General features: G+C 48.1%; 1 protein-coding gene across 2 annotated transcripts in view; it reads left to right on the top strand.

The window, feature by feature from the left end:
- slc6a5 (solute carrier family 6 member 5) overlaps positions 1 to 18,912 on the top strand; it is an 80,094-nt gene that overhangs the window by 36,394 nt on the left and 24,788 nt on the right. For both annotated transcript variants that reach the window (XM_078415504.1, XM_078415503.1), the window contains exons 7-11: positions 2,687 to 2,819; positions 2,928 to 3,062; positions 8,328 to 8,431; positions 9,907 to 10,031; positions 12,382 to 12,494. In XM_078415504.1, coding sequence (XP_078271630.1) covers positions 2,687 to 2,819; positions 2,928 to 3,062; positions 8,328 to 8,431; positions 9,907 to 10,031; positions 12,382 to 12,494 — 610 coding nt within the window. The remainder of the gene's footprint in view (positions 1 to 2,686; positions 2,820 to 2,927; positions 3,063 to 8,327; positions 8,432 to 9,906; positions 10,032 to 12,381; positions 12,495 to 18,912) is intronic.

Below are 18,912 nucleotides of genomic sequence, written 5' to 3'. Positions count from 1 at the left end.
TGGGGCGCAGGGCGGTGACGTCACCTTGTCCCGTATTTGGGAGTGCTACAGTTGGCACCCCTACCTGTGAGCTTATTAATAACGTGTAGGAAAAAACTGCAGATGCTGGTTTAAATTGAAGATAGACACTAAATGCCGGAGTAACTCAGCGGGACAGGCAGCATCTCTGGAGAGAAGGAATTCCTTCTCTCCAGAGATGCTGCCTGTCCTGCTGAGTTACTCCAGCATTTTGTGTCTAGCTTACTAATAATGCTTTGCATTCCCAACCAAATTATTGAGATGGATGACAAATAGCGGTGGGCTTATTTTTGATTTCTGAAGCACACCACTGGTCACAATGTGAAAAAAACCCCAATCATCCCCCACCACCCTGTGCTTCCTTCCATGAAGCTAATTCTCTATCCAGAATTGTCCAATCTATTTGTATTCTTTCTTAAATTCATGAACACCTGGGCTAGCTTAGTTCAGTTTAGGGATACAGCACCGAAACAGGCCCTTCGGCCCACCGAGTCCGTGCCGACCAGCGATCCCTAGACATTAACACTATCCTACACACACTAGGGACAATTTACACATATACCAAGCCAATTAACCTACAAATTTGTACGTCTTTGGAGTGTGGGAGGAAACTGAAGATCTCGGAGAAAACCCACGCAGGTCACGGGGAGAACGTACAAACTCCGTACAGACAGCGCCTGTAGTCGGGATCGAATCCGGATCTCTGGCGCTGCAAGTGCTGTAAGGCAGCAACTCTACCGCTACGTCACCATACCACCCTGGCAATGTTGAAAACTGTAAACAAGTATATTTAAAACTATGAAATAAGATAATAGGTACATGGACAGGTACATGGATGGGAAAGGTTTGGTGGGATATGGGCCAGACATGGACAGATGGGGCCTGCATAGACAGGGATTCTTGGTTGACAAGGCATAGATAGAGTGGATGTGGAGAGGATGTTTCCACTGGTGGGAGAGTCTAGGACCAGAGGTCACAGCCTCAGAATTAAAAGGCGCTCTTTGAGAAAGGTAAGGAGGAACTTCTTTAGTCAGAGGGTAGTTAACCTGTGGAACGCGTTGCCACAGAAGGCTGTGGAGGGCAAGTCAGTGGATATTTTTAAGGCAGAGATGGATAGATTCTTGATTAGAACGTGTCAAGGGTTATGGAGAGAAGGCAGCAAAATGGGATTAGGAGGCAGAGATCAGCCATGATTGAATGGTGGAGTAGACTCGATGGGCCGAATGGCCTAATTCTACCCCTATAACGTGTGTCACTTGTGAATTTGGGCCATGGGCCTGTTTCCATGCATTATTATGACTCTAATACTCTAATTGAAAGCTGTGTTAGCTGTGCGGCACAGTGGCGCAGAGGTAAAGTTGCTGCCTTACAACACCAGAGACCCGGGTTCGATCCTGACTACGGGTGCTGCCTGGACAGAGTTTGTTCGTTTTCGCCGTGACCTGCGTGGGTTTTCTCCGGGTGCTCCGGTTTCCATCCACACTCCAAAGACATTCAAGTTTGTAGGTTAATTGGCTACAACCAGGATAGAACTGGTACACGAGCGATCTCTGGTGGTGCGATAGGCCAGTTTCCACGCTGTGTCTCTAAACTAAACCAAGAACGAAAATCACAGAGAATAGGTCATGATTTTGTATCATCGCGCAAAATAGTGATAATCAGCACTCAACTTGTTGGACAACTTCATAGTTTTATTTTCCATAAGTTCACAAGTGATAGGAGCAGAATTAGGCCATTTGGCCCATCACGTGTACGTCATTCAGTCACGGCTGATCTATCTCTCCCTCCTAACCCCATTCTCCTGCCTTCTCCCCATAAACCTTGACACCCAAGAATCTGAATCCATCTATCTCTGTCTGAAGAAGGGTCTCGACCCGAAACATCACCCATTCCTTCTCTCCTAAGATGCTGCCTGACCTACTGAGTTACTCCAGCATTTTGTGAATAAATACCTTTAAAATACCCACTGACGGCCTCCACAGCCTTCTGTGGCAATGAATTCCACAGATTCACCTCCACCCTCTGATGTTTGGCCCAAATCCTTCCAAACCTTTCCTATCCATGTACCTGTCCATGTACGTATTATCTTATTTCATAGTTTTAAATATACTTTTTTACAGTTTTCAACATTGCCAGGGCACAGCGGTAGAGTTGCTGCCTTACAGCACTTGCAGTGCCAGAGACCTGGATTCGATCCCGACTACGGGAGCTGTCTGTACGGAGTTTGTACGTTCTCCCCGTGACCTGTCTGGGCTTTCTCCGAGATCTTCAGTTTCCTCCCACACTCCATACAAATTTGTTGGTTAATTGGCTTGGTATATGCGTAAATTGTCCCTAGTGTGTGTAGGATAGTGTTAATGTGCAGGGATCGCTGGTCGGCACGGACTCGGTGGGCCGAAGGGCCTGTTTCTGCGCTGTATCCCTAAACTAAACTAAGCTAGCCCAGGCGTTCATGAATTTAAGAAAAAATTACAGGTAGATTGGACAATTCTGAATACAGAATTAGCTTCATGGAAGGAAACATGCTCTCTACATCCACTTTCTCCAGCCATCTTGTGAAGCAACGTTTCCCCCATTTCCCACTCAGAGTGAAGATTTCCTGCACAGTAGTGTACTGTCTATGCTATGCTGTGCAATGCTTTCATGGTTGCTACTATTTTCCCCACAGGTATTTTGTGCTGCAAATATCTGATGGTATTGAACATCCAGGGAGAATCCGATGGGAGTTAGCATTGACCCTGTTGCTGGCCTGGATCATCGTTTATTTATCCCTGGCAAAGGGCATCAAATCATCGGGAAAGGTGGGTCTAAGCGCGCCTTGTGATTTCACTGTGACGTTCGGGAAATTGTTTTTTCCTCTCTTCTGGCTGTTTGCATTCTCCTGCATTTCCTGTCCTTTTTCTTTCCAGGTTGTCTACTTCACGGCCACCTTCCCTTATGTGGTCCTCGTCATCCTTCTGATCCGCGGGATCACCTTGCCCGGTGCTGGAGATGGGATCTGGTACTTCATTACACCCAACTGGGACAAGCTTAAGGATGCCAAGGTGGGCAAGTGCATCAGTTTTATGGACAGCGCGGCGGTAGAGTTGCCGCCTTACGGCCCTCGCAGCGCCGGAGACCCGGGTTCGATCCCGACCACGGATGCTTGTCTGCAAGGAGTTTGTATGTTCTCCCCCCGTGACCAGCGTGGGTTTTAGAAACAGAGAAACTTAGAAAATAGGTGCAGGAGTAGGCCATTCGGCCCTTCGAGCCTGCACCGCCATTCAATATGATCATGGCTGATCATCCAACTCAGTATCCCGTACCTGCTTTCTCTCCATACCCCCTGACCCCTTTAGCCACAAGGGCCACGGGACAGGCAGCATCTCTGGGGAAAAGGATGGGTGACGTTTCGGGTCGAGGACCTTCTTTAGGCTGTCTCGACCCAAAACGTCACCCATTCCTTCTCTCCAGAGATGCTGCCTGTCCCGCTGAGTTACTCCATCATTTAGTGTCTATCTTCGGTTTAAACCAGCATCTGCAGTTCCTTCCTGGACGTTTTGACACTATGACTCTATTGTTTATATAATAGCCACAAGATTTCTCCGAGTTCTTCGGTTTCCTCCCACAGTCTAAAGACGTACAGGCATGTAAGTTACTTGGCTTAGTATAATTATATGTTATATACAAGGATAGTGTTAATGTGCGGGGATCGCTGGTCAGTGAGGACTTGGAGGGCCAAAGGGCCTGTTTCCATGCTGTATCTCTAAACTAAACTAAAAAAATTAAACAAGGTTATAAAATAGCTACCGGTGAATTATAACTGGTATGGAAGCTTGGAATGAATGGTTCAATGGTTCTTTATTTTCACTTGTACAGTGAAATTTGTTTGCTTTCAGTTCAGTAAAGTATTGTGTTGTCTTTCTGCTGACTGGTTAGCACGCAGCAAAAGCCTTTCACTGTACCTCGGTACACGTGACAATAAACGAAACGAAACTAAAATATTGCCAAACCTTAGCACAATTCTCGATCAGCGGGGAGAAAGATTTAATAGGAACCTGAGGGGTAACTTTTTCACACAAAGGGTGGTGGGTGTATGGTACGAGCTGCCGGAGGAGGTAGTTGAGGCAGGTACTATCACAACGTTTAAGAAACATTTTGACAGGTACATGGATAGGACAGGATAGGGGCGGCACGGTAGCGCAGCGGTAGAGTTGCTGCTTTACAGCGAATGCAGCGCCGGAGACTCAGGTTCGATCCTGACTGCGGGTGCTGCACTGTAAGGAGTTTGTACCTTCTCCCCGTGACCTGCGTGGGTTTTCTCCGAGATCTTCGGTTTCCTCCCACACTCCAAAGACGTACAGGTATGTAGGTTAATTGGCTGGGTAAATGTAAAAATTGTCCCTAGTGGGTGTAGGATAGTGTTAATGTGCGGGGATCACTAGGCGGCACGGACTTGGAGGGCCGAAAAGGCCTGTTTCCGGCTGTATATATATGATGATGATGATGATGACAGGTTTAGAGGGATATGGGCCAAAACGTGGGCAGGTGGGACTAGCGTAGATGAGGCAACATGTTAGTCGGCGTGGGTAAGTTGGGCCGAAGGGCCTGTTTCTGTGCTGTATGACTATGACTCAAGATGGACACAAAATGCTGGAGTAACTCAGCGGGACAGGCAGCATCTTTGGGGAAAAGGAATGGGTGAAGTTTCGGGTCGAGGCCCTTCTTCAGGCTGTCTAGATCCGAAACGTCACCCATTCCTTCTCTCCAGAGATGCTGCCTGTCCCGCTAAGTTACTCCATTATTTAGTGTCTATCTTCGGTTTAAACCAGCATCTGCAGTTCCTTCCTGACTGTTTTGACACGATTACTATATTGTTTATATAATAGTTTGGGGACAAACATTTGTCCTGACTTCCAAACGAAAATGCAATATTATAAGAGACCACACGAGGGCAGCCTCCAGCAGCATAATGTCAAGATGTCAACTTATCTATATCGGCGAAACCAAGCGCAGGCTCGGCGATCGCTTCGCTGAACACCTGCGCTCGGTCCGCATTAACTCAACTGATCTCCCGGTGGCCCAGCACTTTAACTCCCCCTCCCATTCCCAGTCTGACCTCTCTGTCATGGGCCTCCTCCAGTGCCATAGTGAGGCCCGCCGGAAATTGGAGGAGCAGCACCTCATATTTCGCCTGGGCAGTTTGCGGCCCGGTGGTATGAACGTCGACTTCTCCAACTTCAGATAGCTCCTCTGTCCCTCCCTTCCCCTCCTCCTTCCCAGATCTCCCTCTATCTTCCTGTCTCCACCTATATCCTTCCTTTGTCCCACCCCCGACATCAGTCTGAAGAAGGGTCTTGACCCGAAACGTCACCCATTCCTTCTCTCCCGAGATGCTGCCTGACCTGCTGAGTTACTCCAGCATTTTGTGAATAAATCGATTTGTACCAGCATCTGCAGTTATTTTCTTATACTCCAGCAGCATAATGTTTGCTGAGCCATTTTGATGTTTCACTCCCATGGTAACTAATATATTCTTTTGTCATAAACCAAGATTTTCCGTTCAGGAATGAAATTATTGAAAGAATTGGAACCCTCTTGAGAAAACAGAAGTAGGTAAATGGAAGAAAATCTATATCGAAGCTGCTTCAAAACACCAAATGTTACTGTTTCCAAATGTGAATTCTCGCTTTTCCTGGTTTTCATGATTAAATAACACTTGGGTTTAATAACCTCTGCTTCCATCTAGTGGGCACTTCCACCAGACCGTCTTCTAACGATTGTTGAGCATTATTGGGTGTTAGGCAGAGGAGGCCAATTCACTGGATGTTTTCAAGAGTGAGTTAGATTTGGCTCTTGGGGCTAATGGAATCAAGGGATATGGGGAAAAAAGCAGGAATGGGGTACTGATTTTAGATGATCAGCCGTGATCATATTGAATTGGTGGTGCTGGCTTGAAGGGCCGAATGGCCTACTCCTGCACCTATTTTGTATGTTTGTGTTTCTATGTTAAATTGTAAAGAAAAAAATGACAATAGACAATAGGTGCAGGAGTAGGCCATTCGGCCCTTCGAGCCAGCACCGCCATTCAATGTGATCATGGCTGATCATTCTCAATCAGTACCCCGTTCCTGCCTTCTCCCCATACCCCCTGACTCCGCTATCCTTAAGAGCTCTATCTAGCTCTCTCTTGAATGCATTCAGAGAATTGGCCTCCACTGCCTTCTGAGGCAGAGAATTCCACAGATTTACAACTCTCTGACTGAAAAAGCTTTTCCTCATCTCAGTTCTAAATGGCCTACCCCTTATTCTTAAACTGTGGCCCCTTGTTCTGGACTCCCCCAACATTGGGAACATGTTTCCTGCCTCTGACGTGTCCAACCCCTTAATAATCTTATAGGTTTTGATAAGATCTCCTCTCATCCTTCTAAATTCCAGTGTATACAAGCCTAGTCGCTCCAGTCTTTCAACATATGACAGTCCCGCCATTCCGGGAATTAACCTAGTAAATCTACGCTGCACGCCCTCAATAGCAAGAATATCCTTCCTCAAATTTGGAGACCAAAACTGCACACAGTACTCCAGGTGCGGTCTCACTAGGGCACTGTACAACTGCAGAAGGACCTCTTTGCTGCTATACTCAACTCCTCTTGTTATGAAGGCCAACATTCCATTGGCTTTCTTCACTGCCTGCTGTACCTGCATGCTTCCTTTCCGTAACTGATGCACTAGGACACCCAGATCTCGTTGTACGTCCCCTGTTCCTAACTTGACACCATTCAGATAATACTCTGCCTTCCTATTCTTACCACCAAAGTGGATAACCTCACACTTATCTGCCATGCATCCGCCCACTCACACAACCTGTCCAAGTCACCCTGCAACCTCAATGGGTATAGAACAGTTTATTGTAAACATAAAACAGTGCAATATGTAAAACAATGATGCATGAAATTAGACTTTAGAGATGCTGCGCGGAAACAGGCCCTTCGGCCCACCGAGTCTGTGCCGACCAGCGATCACAAACACTATCCTACACTCTAGAGACTTAGTTAGTTTATTGTCACCTGTACAGTGAAAAGCTTTTTTTTGTTGCGTGTTATCCAGTTAGGTGAAAGTTGCGTGTTATCCAGTTAGGTGAAAGACAATACATGAATACAATCAAGCCGTCCACAGGATAAAGGGAATAACGTTTAGTGTGAGAAAGTCTGATTAATGAGGGTCTCCAATGAAGTAGTTGGTAGGTCAGGACCGCTCTCTAGTTGGTGATAGGATGGTTCAATTGCCTGATGACAGCTGGGAAGATACCGTCCCTGAATCTGGAGGTGTGCGGTTTTCACACTTCTGTACCTCTTGTCTGATGGGAGAGGGGAGAAGAGGAAGTGGCCGGGGTGTGACTCATCCTTTATGCTGCTGGCCTTGCCGAGGCAGCGTAAAGTGTAGACGGAGTCAACGGAAGGGAGGCTGGTTTGTAGGATGGTTTGGGCTGTGACCACAATTCTGTGACCTGGTCTTGGATGGAGCTGCTTTGACACCAAACTTTACTGTTTCCAAGTGCAAGGTTCTCGTTTATCCTGTTTTCAACTGTCGGGAGGTATTTACAACAAAAGTAGGCTTAATATTTGTTCTTTTATCCCTCTCAGTGTCATTTTCCGATCTTTGTTTTGCTGCATATATCTGACTGATTCGATGTTGAATTCATCATTTTGGACTGACACTCAGATTCAGAGTAGCTGGTTCGCGAGGCGATCTTCACACAGTTTCCCTGTGGGAGGCGCTGTGTTTTTGAAGCTATTGACAGAAGCCAGAGGGTTTGGAATAATGTCTGCTGTTGACCCGAAATAGAGCTTATTAAAACATAGCCTGAAACTTGCCCATGGAGCTTGTTGTTCTACTTTAGTTTAGAGATACAGCACGGAAACAGGCCCTTCAGCCCAACGATCCGCACCGACCAGCGATCACTAACACTATCCTACACACACTAGGGCCAATTTTACATGTATACATTGATACCAAGCCAATTAACCCACAAACCTATACGTCTTTGGAGTTTGGGAGGAAACCGAAGATCTCGGAGAAAACCCATGCAGGTCACGGGGAGAACGTACAAACTCCGTACAGACAGCGCCCGTAGTCGGGATGGAACCCGGGTCTCTGGCGCTGTGAGGCAGCAACTCTACCGCTGCGCCCATAGTGTGTCTTCTCCAAAACACAGTGAAACACCGAGGGACCTCTGACAATTTAAAGAGGGTCAATGGGGAGGCGGGTTGCTGTTACAATGGAAGTTGTGTGTTTAAATCGTATTATCTTTACGTTTTTGTGCACGATAGGTGTGGAAGGACGCTGCTACTCAGATCTTTTTTTCGCTCTCGGCAGCATGGGGAGGATTGATAACACTCTCCTCGTACAATAAGTTCCACAACAATATATACAGGTGAGTTCCCTCCTCGCGTCAGGGGCTGAGGAAGGATACGAGAGAGTGTGGGAGAATGAGTGGGAATCGCCGGCATTCATTTCAAGAGTACTAGAATACAACATACAATAGACTACAAAAAACAGGGAGGGAATTGCTATTGAGGGCGTGCAGCGTAGGTTTACTAGGTTAATTCCCCGAATGGCGGGACTTTCATATGTTGAAAGACTGGAGCGACTAGGCTTGTATACACTGGAATTTAGAAGGATGAGAGGAGATCTTATCGAAACGTATAAGATTATTAAGGGGTTGGACACGTTAGAGGCAGGAAACATGTTCCCAATGTTGGGGGAGTCCAGAACAAGGGGCCACTGTTTAAGAATAAGGGGTAGGCCATTTAGAACTGAGAGGAGGAAAAACGTTTTCAGTCAGAGAGTTGTGAATCTGTGGAATTCTCTGCCTCAGAAGGCAGTGGAGGCCAATTCTCTGAATGCATTCAAGAGAGAGCTGGATAGAGCTCTTAAGGATGGTGGAGTCAGGGGGTATGGGGAGAAGGCAGGAACGGGGTACTGATTGAGAATGATCAGCCATGATCGTGCTGTAATTGTTATATGATTATATATGATCACATTGAATGGCGGTGCTGGCTCGAAGGGCCGAATGGCCTCCTCCTGCACCTATTGTCTATTGTCTATTGTCTATTGGAATGCTAAGGCTCTCTCAGGGGCTGGTCAGGCTGCATTTGGAGTACTGTGAACATTTGGAGTACTGTGAACATTTGGAGTACTGTGGAGGTTTGGGCTCCACATCTGAGGAAGGATGTGCTGGCTCTGGAGAGGGTCCAGAGGAGGTTTACAAGAATGATCCCAGGAATGAGTGGGTCAACGCACGATGTATGTTTGGGGGCACTGCGCCTGCACTGGCTGGAGTTTAGAAGGTTGGGGGAGGGGGGGTGGGGGGGAAACCTCATTGAAACATACAGAAGAGTGAAAGGCTTGGATAGAGTGGATGCGATGTTTCCACTAGTGGGAGAGACTAGGACTAGAGGTCATAGCCTCAGAAAGGTGATCAGGAGGAAGATCTTTAACCAGTGGGTGGTGAATCTGTGGAATTCATTGCCACGGATGGCTGTGGAGGCCAAGTCAATGGATATTTTCCAGGTGGAGATTGACAGATTCCTAATTAGTACGGGTGTCAGGGGTTATGGGGAGAAGGCAGGAGAATGGGGTTGAGAGGGAAAGATAGATCAGCCACGATTGAATGGCGGAGTGGACTTGATGGGCCGAAAGACCTAATTCTACTCCTGTCCCTTGTGATCTTATGACCTTTTAAGGGGACTATTGAAGAGGTACATGGATATGGAAGGATGTGGATTGTGTGCAGGTAGATAAGTGTTGGTTTTGGCATCATGCTCAGCACTGACATTGTGGGCCGAAGGGCCTGTTCTTGTACTGTACTGTTCTATGTTCCATTGACACCCTCTTGCCTTCCTGCAGGGACACTCTGCTGGTGACCTGTGCCAACAGCGCCACTAGTGTCTTTGCAGGCTTTGTCATCTTCTCTGTCATAGGATTCATGGCCAAGGAACTGAAGGTGCCCATCACTGAGGTTGCAGATGAAGGTAATGTTAAATATTAACACTGCTAACACTTTCTGACCTCCATTTTGTTTCAGGGTGCCAATGCCTTCTAGTTTGTGAAGGCACTCGTTTGCCTGGCTGCCGCCCCTTGCAAACCCCAACAGCAAAGAGTCAGTCTCCAATAGGGGGGCCAACTATCTCACTCCCAAATACGGGACAAGGTGACATCACCGCCCTGCACCCCAAGTGACATCACCCAGCCAGCGGCCACGTGCTCCTGCTCCACCAATAGCGGCCGCCCGGGCCGGGAGGAGGGTTGCTACGCAACCTCTGTTAGGCGGTGCCCGGGCCTACGCTGTCCGGGCGCACACTGTCCGGGCCCACGCTGTCCGGGCCCACGCTGTCCGGGCCCACACTGTCCGGGCCCACACTGTCCGGGCCCACGCTGTCCGGGCCCACGCTGTCCGGGCCCACGCTGTCCGGGCCCACGCTGTCCGGGCCCACACTGTCCGGGCCCACACTGTCCGGGCCCACGCTGTCCGGGCCTACAATGCCCTCCGGGCCTAATAAGGGACAAGGACGGTCCTGTGCGGGACAAACCAATTTAGCCCAAAATACGGGATGTCCCAGCTAATACGGGACAGTTGGCAACCCTCGTCTCCAGACTGAAGGGACCACTGGGTTAATGTCGGCGTAAATTGTTATAGAAACATATGGATGTTGTAGCTGAGCATGAGTCTCATCTCAAACTCAGCAATCTACCATCTAAACCATGCACAGCCACACACGAGTACAGATAACCCTTGTTATCATGGACCATAGAGGGGAATGGTGTCCTTAATTGCCGATTGTCTGCTATAGGTTTAGTGGTAGTTGATTGTCATGTGTACCGAGGTTTCTGTCACGTGCTATCCAGTAAGCCAGTATCCCAGTTAAAGGGATGTTAGTTCATATTTTAGTTTAGTTCTAATTTTAGAGATACAGCGTGGAAATGGGCCCTTCGGCCCATCGAGTCCACGCCGACCAACAAGTTCTACCACGACAAACTAGGGACAATTTTTCAGAAGCCGTTTAATTCGTAATTTGATTTTCACTGTACCTTAACTGGTACATGTGACAATAAAATGACCTTGAAACCTTGAAACCTTATTGCCAATGGTCTGCTCTAACTGAGTGAGGGATTAAGCCAGCCACCTAGTGGTCATTGTGTCAAACAGCGAGTTGGTTTCAAATACAAAATTCTTTATGACAGATAAAAATGTATTTTTATTACAGCAAACTATTCAATGATGCAATGATTTAATGATTTAATGAAATAATAATTTCATGCTTAATGATTTAACGATTTAACAATTTAACAATTTAACAATTTCGCAATTTCGCAAATTCACAATTTTGCAATTTCGCAAATTCACAATTTCACAATTTCACAATTTCACAATTTCACAAGGTAAAATCATAAGAGGGAAAGATAGAACAACCGCGATTGAATGGCGGAGTAGACTTGATGGGCCGAATGGCCTAATTCTGCTCCTAGAACTTATGAATCTGTGGAATTCTCTGCCTCAGAAGGCAGTGAAGGTCAATTCTCTGGATGCTTTCAAGAGAGAGTTAGAGCTGTCAATGATAGCGGAGTCAGGGAGTATGGGGAGAAGGCAGGAACGGGGTACTGATTGTGAATGATCATGCATGATCACATTGAATGGCAGTGCTGGCTCGAAGGGCTGAATGGCCTACTCCTGCACCTATTGTCTATTGAATTGTAATCTTATCTTGCTGTGAATGATGCAGGAGGACACGGTAGAAGTATATAAAATGTTTGAGAGGTGTAAATAAGATCATAGGATCATCAAATCATGTGATAGGAACAGAATTAGGCCATTCAGCCCATCAAGTCCACTCCGCCATTCAAACATGGCTGATCTATCTCTCCCTCCTAAACCCATTCTCCTCCCTTCTCCCCATAACTTCTGCCACCCGTACTAATCAAGAATCTATCTATCTATCTCTGCCTTAAATATATCCACTGACTTGGCCTCCCCAGCCTTCTGTGGCAAATAATTCCACAGATTCACCACCCTCTGAAATTCGGCCTCATCTCCTTCCTAAAAGAACGTCCTTTAATTCTGAGGCTGTGACCTCTGGTCCTAGACTCTCTCCCACTGGTGGAAACATCCTCTCCACATCCACTCTATCCAGGCCTTTCACTATTCTGTATAAGGTTCACCCTTATTCCTCTAAACTCCAGAGAGTACAGGCCCAGTACTCTGTAGATAGAGTAGAAAAAAAAATCATAATCGTAATAATTTATGAACTTATGACGTGCGAAAGACCAGTTGGACTCTGGCAGGTGCTTTTTTGCTTTATGGATGGCATTCTTTGTGTGTTACAGGTCCGGGCATTGCATTCGTGGTGTATCCAGAGGCCCTAACCAGACTTCCTCTATCTCCGTTCTGGGCTATCATATTCTTCCTGATGCTCCTCACGCTTGGACTGGACACGATGGTAAATTGCAGCCCCAGTTTAAACACTTGGAGTAGTTCCATTTACACAGGCTGTGTTGTTCTCTGCTCTCTCTCTAAATAGGTTCTGACATTTAGCGGACACATTAGTTGAATAATTAGGTTCTGACATTCAGTGGAGACATTAGATGAATTTCACTAACACCCTGCTCTCTGAGCACTACTTAGACTGGTTATTAGCATAATTACCCGACTTTAGTCATTAGTTTCCAAGTTTTAAAAGTGATCTCTATTTTCTACACTTGCATGCACAAAACGAGAGGCATGTATATTCCTGTCATGTTTCTATTTTTCTCAATTTCCAACAAGTCAAGTCAAGTCAAGTCAAATTTATTTGTCACATACACATACTCGATGTGCAGTGAAATGAAAGTGGCAATGCCTGCGGGTTGTGCACAAAAAGAATTACAGTTACAGCATATAAATAAAGTTAATAAGTTACTAAACATAGCACAAAAAGTGTCGACAAAAATTTAGTCTCTGGGGTTATCAAAGTTGACAGTCCTGGTGGCCTGTGGGAAGAAGCTCCGTCTCATCCTCTCCGTTTTCACAGCGTGACAGCGGAGGCGTTTGCCTGACCGTAGCATCTGGAACAGTCCGTTACTGGGGTGGCAGGGGTCCCTCATGATCTTGCTGGCTCTGGATCTGCACCTCCTGATGTATAGGTCCTGCAGGGGGACGAGTGTAGTTCCCATGGTGCGTTCTGCCGAACGCACTACTCTCTGCAGGGCCATCCTGTCCTGGGCAGAGCAGTTCCCAAACCAGACTGTAATGTTGCCGGACAGGATGCTCTCTACAGCCCCAGAGTAGAAGCAATGAAGGATCCTCAGCGACACTCTGAATTTCCTCAGTTGTCTAAGGTGGTAAAGGCGCTAAGGTGGTAAGTATCATCTTCTCTGCTCATTAGTGCTATAAAGGGCATCGCGGTGGCGCAGTGGTAGAGTTGCTGCCTCACAGCGCTGGAGACCCGGGTTCCATCCTGACTACGGGTGCTGTCAGTACGGAGTTTGTACATTCTCCCTGTGACCGCGTGGGTTTTCTTCGAGATTAGTTCAGGTTATTAATATACCGCACACCCATAGTCAGGATCAAACCCAGGTCTCTGGAGCTGTCAGGCAGACGCTCCATAGACGTGCAGGTTTGTGGGTTAGTTGGGTTGGTATTAATGTAAAAACAGGTTATGTAGGATAGTGTTAGTGTGCGGGGATCACTGGTCTCGATGGGCCGAGGAGATGAGGAAGAACTTTTTCAGTCAGAGAGTGGTGAAGGTGTGGAATTCTCTGCCTCAGAAGGCAGTGGAGGCCAGTTCGTTGGATGCTTTCAAGAGAGAGCTGGATAGAGCTCTTAAGGATAGCGGAGTGAGGGGGTATGGGGAGAAGGCAGGAACGGGGTACTGATTGAGAGTGATCAGCCATGATCGCATTGAATGGCGGTGCTGGCTCGAAGGGCTGAATGGCCTACTCCTGCACCTATTGTCTATTGTCTATTGTCTATTGAGACTCGGTGGGCGGACTCGGTGGGCCGAAGGGCTTATTTCCGCACTGTATCTCTAAACTATACTAATTAAAACGAATGTATAGCTGCTCATTTTTGTTTTTGATTTGGAGTGTTTACAGAGATTAGACTTTGTTATAAATTCACCCATGCCTCAGACCCAACAAGGAACCTTTTTTGAAGGGAATATGAAGTAGAGATTCTCTGATGTGCTCCCTTCATCTATGACACCCTGCTACAGGGACAGGAAGAAGGGTCTCGACCCAAAATGTCACCCATTCCTTCTACCCAGAGATGCTGCCTGACCCGTTGAGTTGCCCCAGCATTGTGTGTTCACCTCTACCAATTCAGTGTCCATCTTACGTTACGTATCTAATTTCATTCATAGTTTTGGTCACCATAACATGGGAAAAATGTCGTCAAGCCTGGTCAGTGCAGGGTCAATGTTTTGCAGCAGAAGAGACCCAAGTTCAATCCTGACTTCGGGTGCTGTCTGTGTGGAGTCCACATGTTCTCCCTGTGACTGCATGGGTTTCCTCTGAGTGCTCCAGTTTTCTCCCGCCTTCCCAAAGACGTACAGGTTTGCAGGTTAATTAGTCTCTGAAATTGCCCCCAGTGCGTGGGGAGTTGATAAGAAAGTGGGACAACATAGACCTAGTGTGAACTGGTGATCGATGGTCGAAGTGGACTCGGTGGGCTAAAGAACCTGTTTCCACACGATGCCGCTAAACTAACGTTTCTTTGATCAGTTCTGGGCACCATGTTATAGAAAAGATGTTGTCAAACTAGAAAGGGTTCGGAGAAGACTTACAAGGATGTTGCCAGGACTAGAGGGTGTGAGCTGTAGGAAGAGGTTGAGTAGGCTGGGACTCTATTCCTTGGAGCGCAGGAGGATGCGGGGTGATCTTATTGAGGTGTATAAAATCACGAGAGGAATAGATCAGGTAGATGCACAGAGTCTCTTGCCCAGAGTAGGGGAATCATGGATCAGAGGGCATACGTTCAAGGTGAAGGGGGAAAGAGTTCATAGGAAACTGAGGGTTAACTTTTTCACACAAAGGGTGGTGGGTGCATGGAACAAGCTGCCAGAGGAGATAGTTGAGGCTGGGACTATCCCAACATTTAAGAAACAGTTAGACAGGTGCATGGATAGGACAGGATTGGAGGGATATGGACCAAACGCGGGTAGGTGGGACTAGTGTAGCTGGGACACGTTGGCCAGTGTGGGCAAGTTGGGCCAAAGGGCCTGTTTCCTCACCGTATCACTATGACTCTAAACTAAACTAAGCAGGTCAGTGTATGAAGAAAGGTTCCCACCCAAAATGCCACTTAGCCATTTTCCCCAGAGATGCTGCCTGACCCGCTGAGTTACTCCAGCACTCTGCGTCTATCTTTGGCATAAACCAGCAACGGTAGTTCCTTTTTATGACCAAATAATAACAATAGTTCCACAATTCATGCTGGAGATGATACTGGTGTTGGAAGATCCAGACACTGGCACGGTTTTGTATTTACAGTGGCCAATGAACAGTTGACTCACCTCCTTCAGTAACACCATCCATAATTACCCCTCACTGGTTGAGCAGCAAAGACCTAATTGTTTAATTAACGGGGAAATACTCACAGTAAAACAATGATTAGTGTAGGAAGGAACCGCAGATGCTGGTTTAAACCGAAGAGAGAAACAAAAAGCTGGAGTAACTCAGCGGGACAGGCAGCACCTCTGGAGAGAAGAAATGGGTGACGTTTCGGGTCGAGACCCTTCCAAAAAGAGTTACTCCAGCTTTTTGAGTCTAAAGCAATAATTAGATTCTACATTACAATTAAAACACAAAAGTACTTGTGCTAAAACTCCAGGATAAGTGCTTAACTAAGTAATCCAAGCCCAAGGTCAAAGTGTTATCTAACTATCTAACTGAATTTGCCAACTTGTGCCAAGGACAAAAAATAACTCCGTAGGCAAAAAACTGCTATCCGCATGCTAACTAACTCTTAAAAATATATATATATGTAGATATATATATAGATGCAAGTATATCATTGGGGTTATAACGTGGGCACCTCCCTTCATGGATGTTTCATTGAGAAAGGCCCACGACACCTCAGGAAGGCTCAACAGTTGGTTCTGGTACCCCAGATCAACCCCAAACCCAAACCCAAACCCAAACCCAAACCCAAACCCAAACCCAAACCCAAACCCAAACCCAAACCCAAACCCAAACCCAAACCCAAACCCAAACCCAAACCCAAACCCAAACCCAAACCCAAACCCAAACCCAAACCCAAACCCAAACCCAAACCCAAACCCAAACCCAAACCCAAACCCAAACCCAAACCCAAACCCAAACCCAAACCCAAACCCAAACCCAAACCCAAACCCAAACCCAAACCCAAACCCAAACCCAAACCCAAACCCAAACCCAAACCCAAACCCAAACCCAAACCCAAACCCAAACCCAAACCCAAACCCAAACCCAAACCCAAACCCAAACCAAACCCAAACCCAAACCCAAACCCAAACCCAAACCCAAACCCAAACCCAAACCCAAACCCAAACCCAAACCCAAACCCAAACCCAAACCCAAACCTCACCCTCACCCTCACCCTCACCCTCACCCTCACCCTCACCCTCACCCTCAATACCTTCCCTCACCACCTATGCTACCAGTATCTACTAAATAAAGGAAGCTGCAGTCAATTATCTCACTCTAACAAATGCTAATCACCTGCATCCTATCTTTCACTGGTCCTAGCCCATCATTAAATGTTGTAACACCACAAATATCACCCTTGCATAACACCTGTATACACTCGCACAGACTCCAATTACAAAGAAATACACCTCCTGCATGTCACACGTTTCCATTCTGCCCCCAACTGACACTATTTCTTCTCCACCATTTACGGTTCTTGAAGAGGTGACGTTCTCCTTCCTCTTACGTGCGGTGAAGCTCTAAAAGGGGGATTATCTCGTCTGTAATCACAATTCGACGTTTTCAAAAAAAGGCTGGGAATCAGAAACAAAAATACCCCAGAAAGATCCAGTAGCCCCTTCAGCAGCGTGCTTCCCCTCATCAATAATATCTCCTTGTTTGGATATGGGACCTCATAGAAGGTATCAAACATAGACAGAATGGCGGAGCAACCCAGCGGCTCATAAGGTCATAAGTAATAGGGGCAGAATTAGGCCATTCGGCCCATCAAGTCTGCTCCGCCATTCAATCATGGCTGATCTATCTCTCCCTCCTAACCCCATTCTCCTGCCTTCTCCCCATAACCCCAGACACTCTGTACTAATCAATAATTATATCTCTCTGCCTCACAAATATCCATTGACTTGGCCTCCACAGCTTTCTGTGGCAATGGATCCCACAGATTCACCATCAAGGCTGCATGGATGGGTGACATTCTGGAACAAGGTATTCCTCTTATGATAGACATAAAAAGTGTTGGATTAATTCAGCAGGACAGGCAGCATCTCTGGAGAGAAAGAACGGGTGATGTTTTGGGTCGAGACCCTTCGTCAGACTGAGAGTCAGGGGAGAGGGGAACTGGAGATACGGAAGGGTACACAGAGCAACTAAGGTGTGAAAAGGACAGATGAAAGCAGACGATGATCAAGGAAATGTGCAATGGCAGAAGATAGACACAAAAATGTTGGAGTAACTCAGCGGGACAGTCAGCATCTCTGGATAGAAGGAACGGGTGAGATGCTGTCTGACCCGCTGAGTTACTCCAGCATCTTTGTGTCTATGTTTGGTGTAAACCAGCATTTGCCGTTCCTTCCTACACACAGTACCAATTAAGATCAGTTGAAATTTGTAGTCAGTGTAAGTAGTACTGATGTATTTGAATAATTGCAGTCAACATCAAGAAGCATTTTATCATCTTACTAGACCAAGTGGACCCGTTGGGCCCAAACCTCTCCTGCATTGGTGCAGCACCCTCTCCTCCCCCTCCCCCTCCATCCCTTTCCCTCCCCCCTTCCCCTCCCCCTTCCCCTTCCTCCCCTCCCTCCCTTCCCCTCCCCGTCCCCTCCCCTTCCCCTCCCTCCCTTCCCCTTCCCCTCCCCCTTCCCCTCCCCCCTTCCCTTCCCCCCTTCTCTTCCCCCCTTCCCTTCCCCCTTCTCTTCCCCCCTTCTCTTCCCCCCTTCCCTTCCCCCTTCTCTTCCCCCCTTCCCTTCCCCTTCCCTTCCCCCTTCCCTTCCCCCCTTCCCCTCCCCCCTTCCCCTCCCCCCTTTCCCTCCCCCCTTCCCCTCCCCCTCCCCCTCCCCCTTTCCCCTCCCCCTTCCCCTCCCCCTCCCCCTCCCCTTTCCCTCCCCCTTCCCTTCCCCCTTCCCTTCCCCCCTTCCCTTCCCCCTTCCCTTCCCCCCTTCCCCTCCCCCCTTCCCCATCCCCCATTCCCCTCCCCTTCCCCTCCTCCTCCCCCTCCCCCTTTCCCTCCCCCCTTCCCTTCCCCCCTTCCCTTCCCCCCTTCCCCTCCCCCTTCCCCTCCCCCCTTCCCCTCCCCCTTCCCCTCCCCCTTCCCCTCCCCCTCCCCTTCCCTTCCCCCCTTCCCTTCCCCCCTTCCCTTCCCCCCTTCCCTTCCCCCCTTCCCCTCCCCCTTCCCCTCCCCCTTCCCCTCCCCCCTTCCCCATCCCCTTTCCCCTCCCCCTTCCCCTCCCCCTTCCCCTCCCCCTTCCCCTCCCCCTCCCCCCTTCCCCTCCCCCCTTCCCCTCCCCCCTTCCCCTCCCCCCTTCCCCTCCCCCTTCCCTTCCCCCCTTCCCCTCCCCCCTTCCCCTCCCCCCTTTCCCATCCCCCTTCCCCTCCCCCTTCCCCTCCCCCTTCCCCTTCCCCCTTCCCCTCCCCCTCCCCCTTCCCCTTCCCCTCCCCCCTCCCCTCCCCCCTTCCCCTCCCCCTCCCCCTTCC

This window comes from Rhinoraja longicauda, chromosome 18 (genome assembly GCF_053455715.1).
Source record: "Rhinoraja longicauda isolate Sanriku21f chromosome 18, sRhiLon1.1, whole genome shotgun sequence".
Classification (NCBI taxonomy): Eukaryota; Metazoa; Chordata; class Chondrichthyes; order Rajiformes; family Arhynchobatidae; genus Rhinoraja; species Rhinoraja longicauda.
This window is presented reverse-complemented; position numbering and strand designations above follow the sequence as displayed.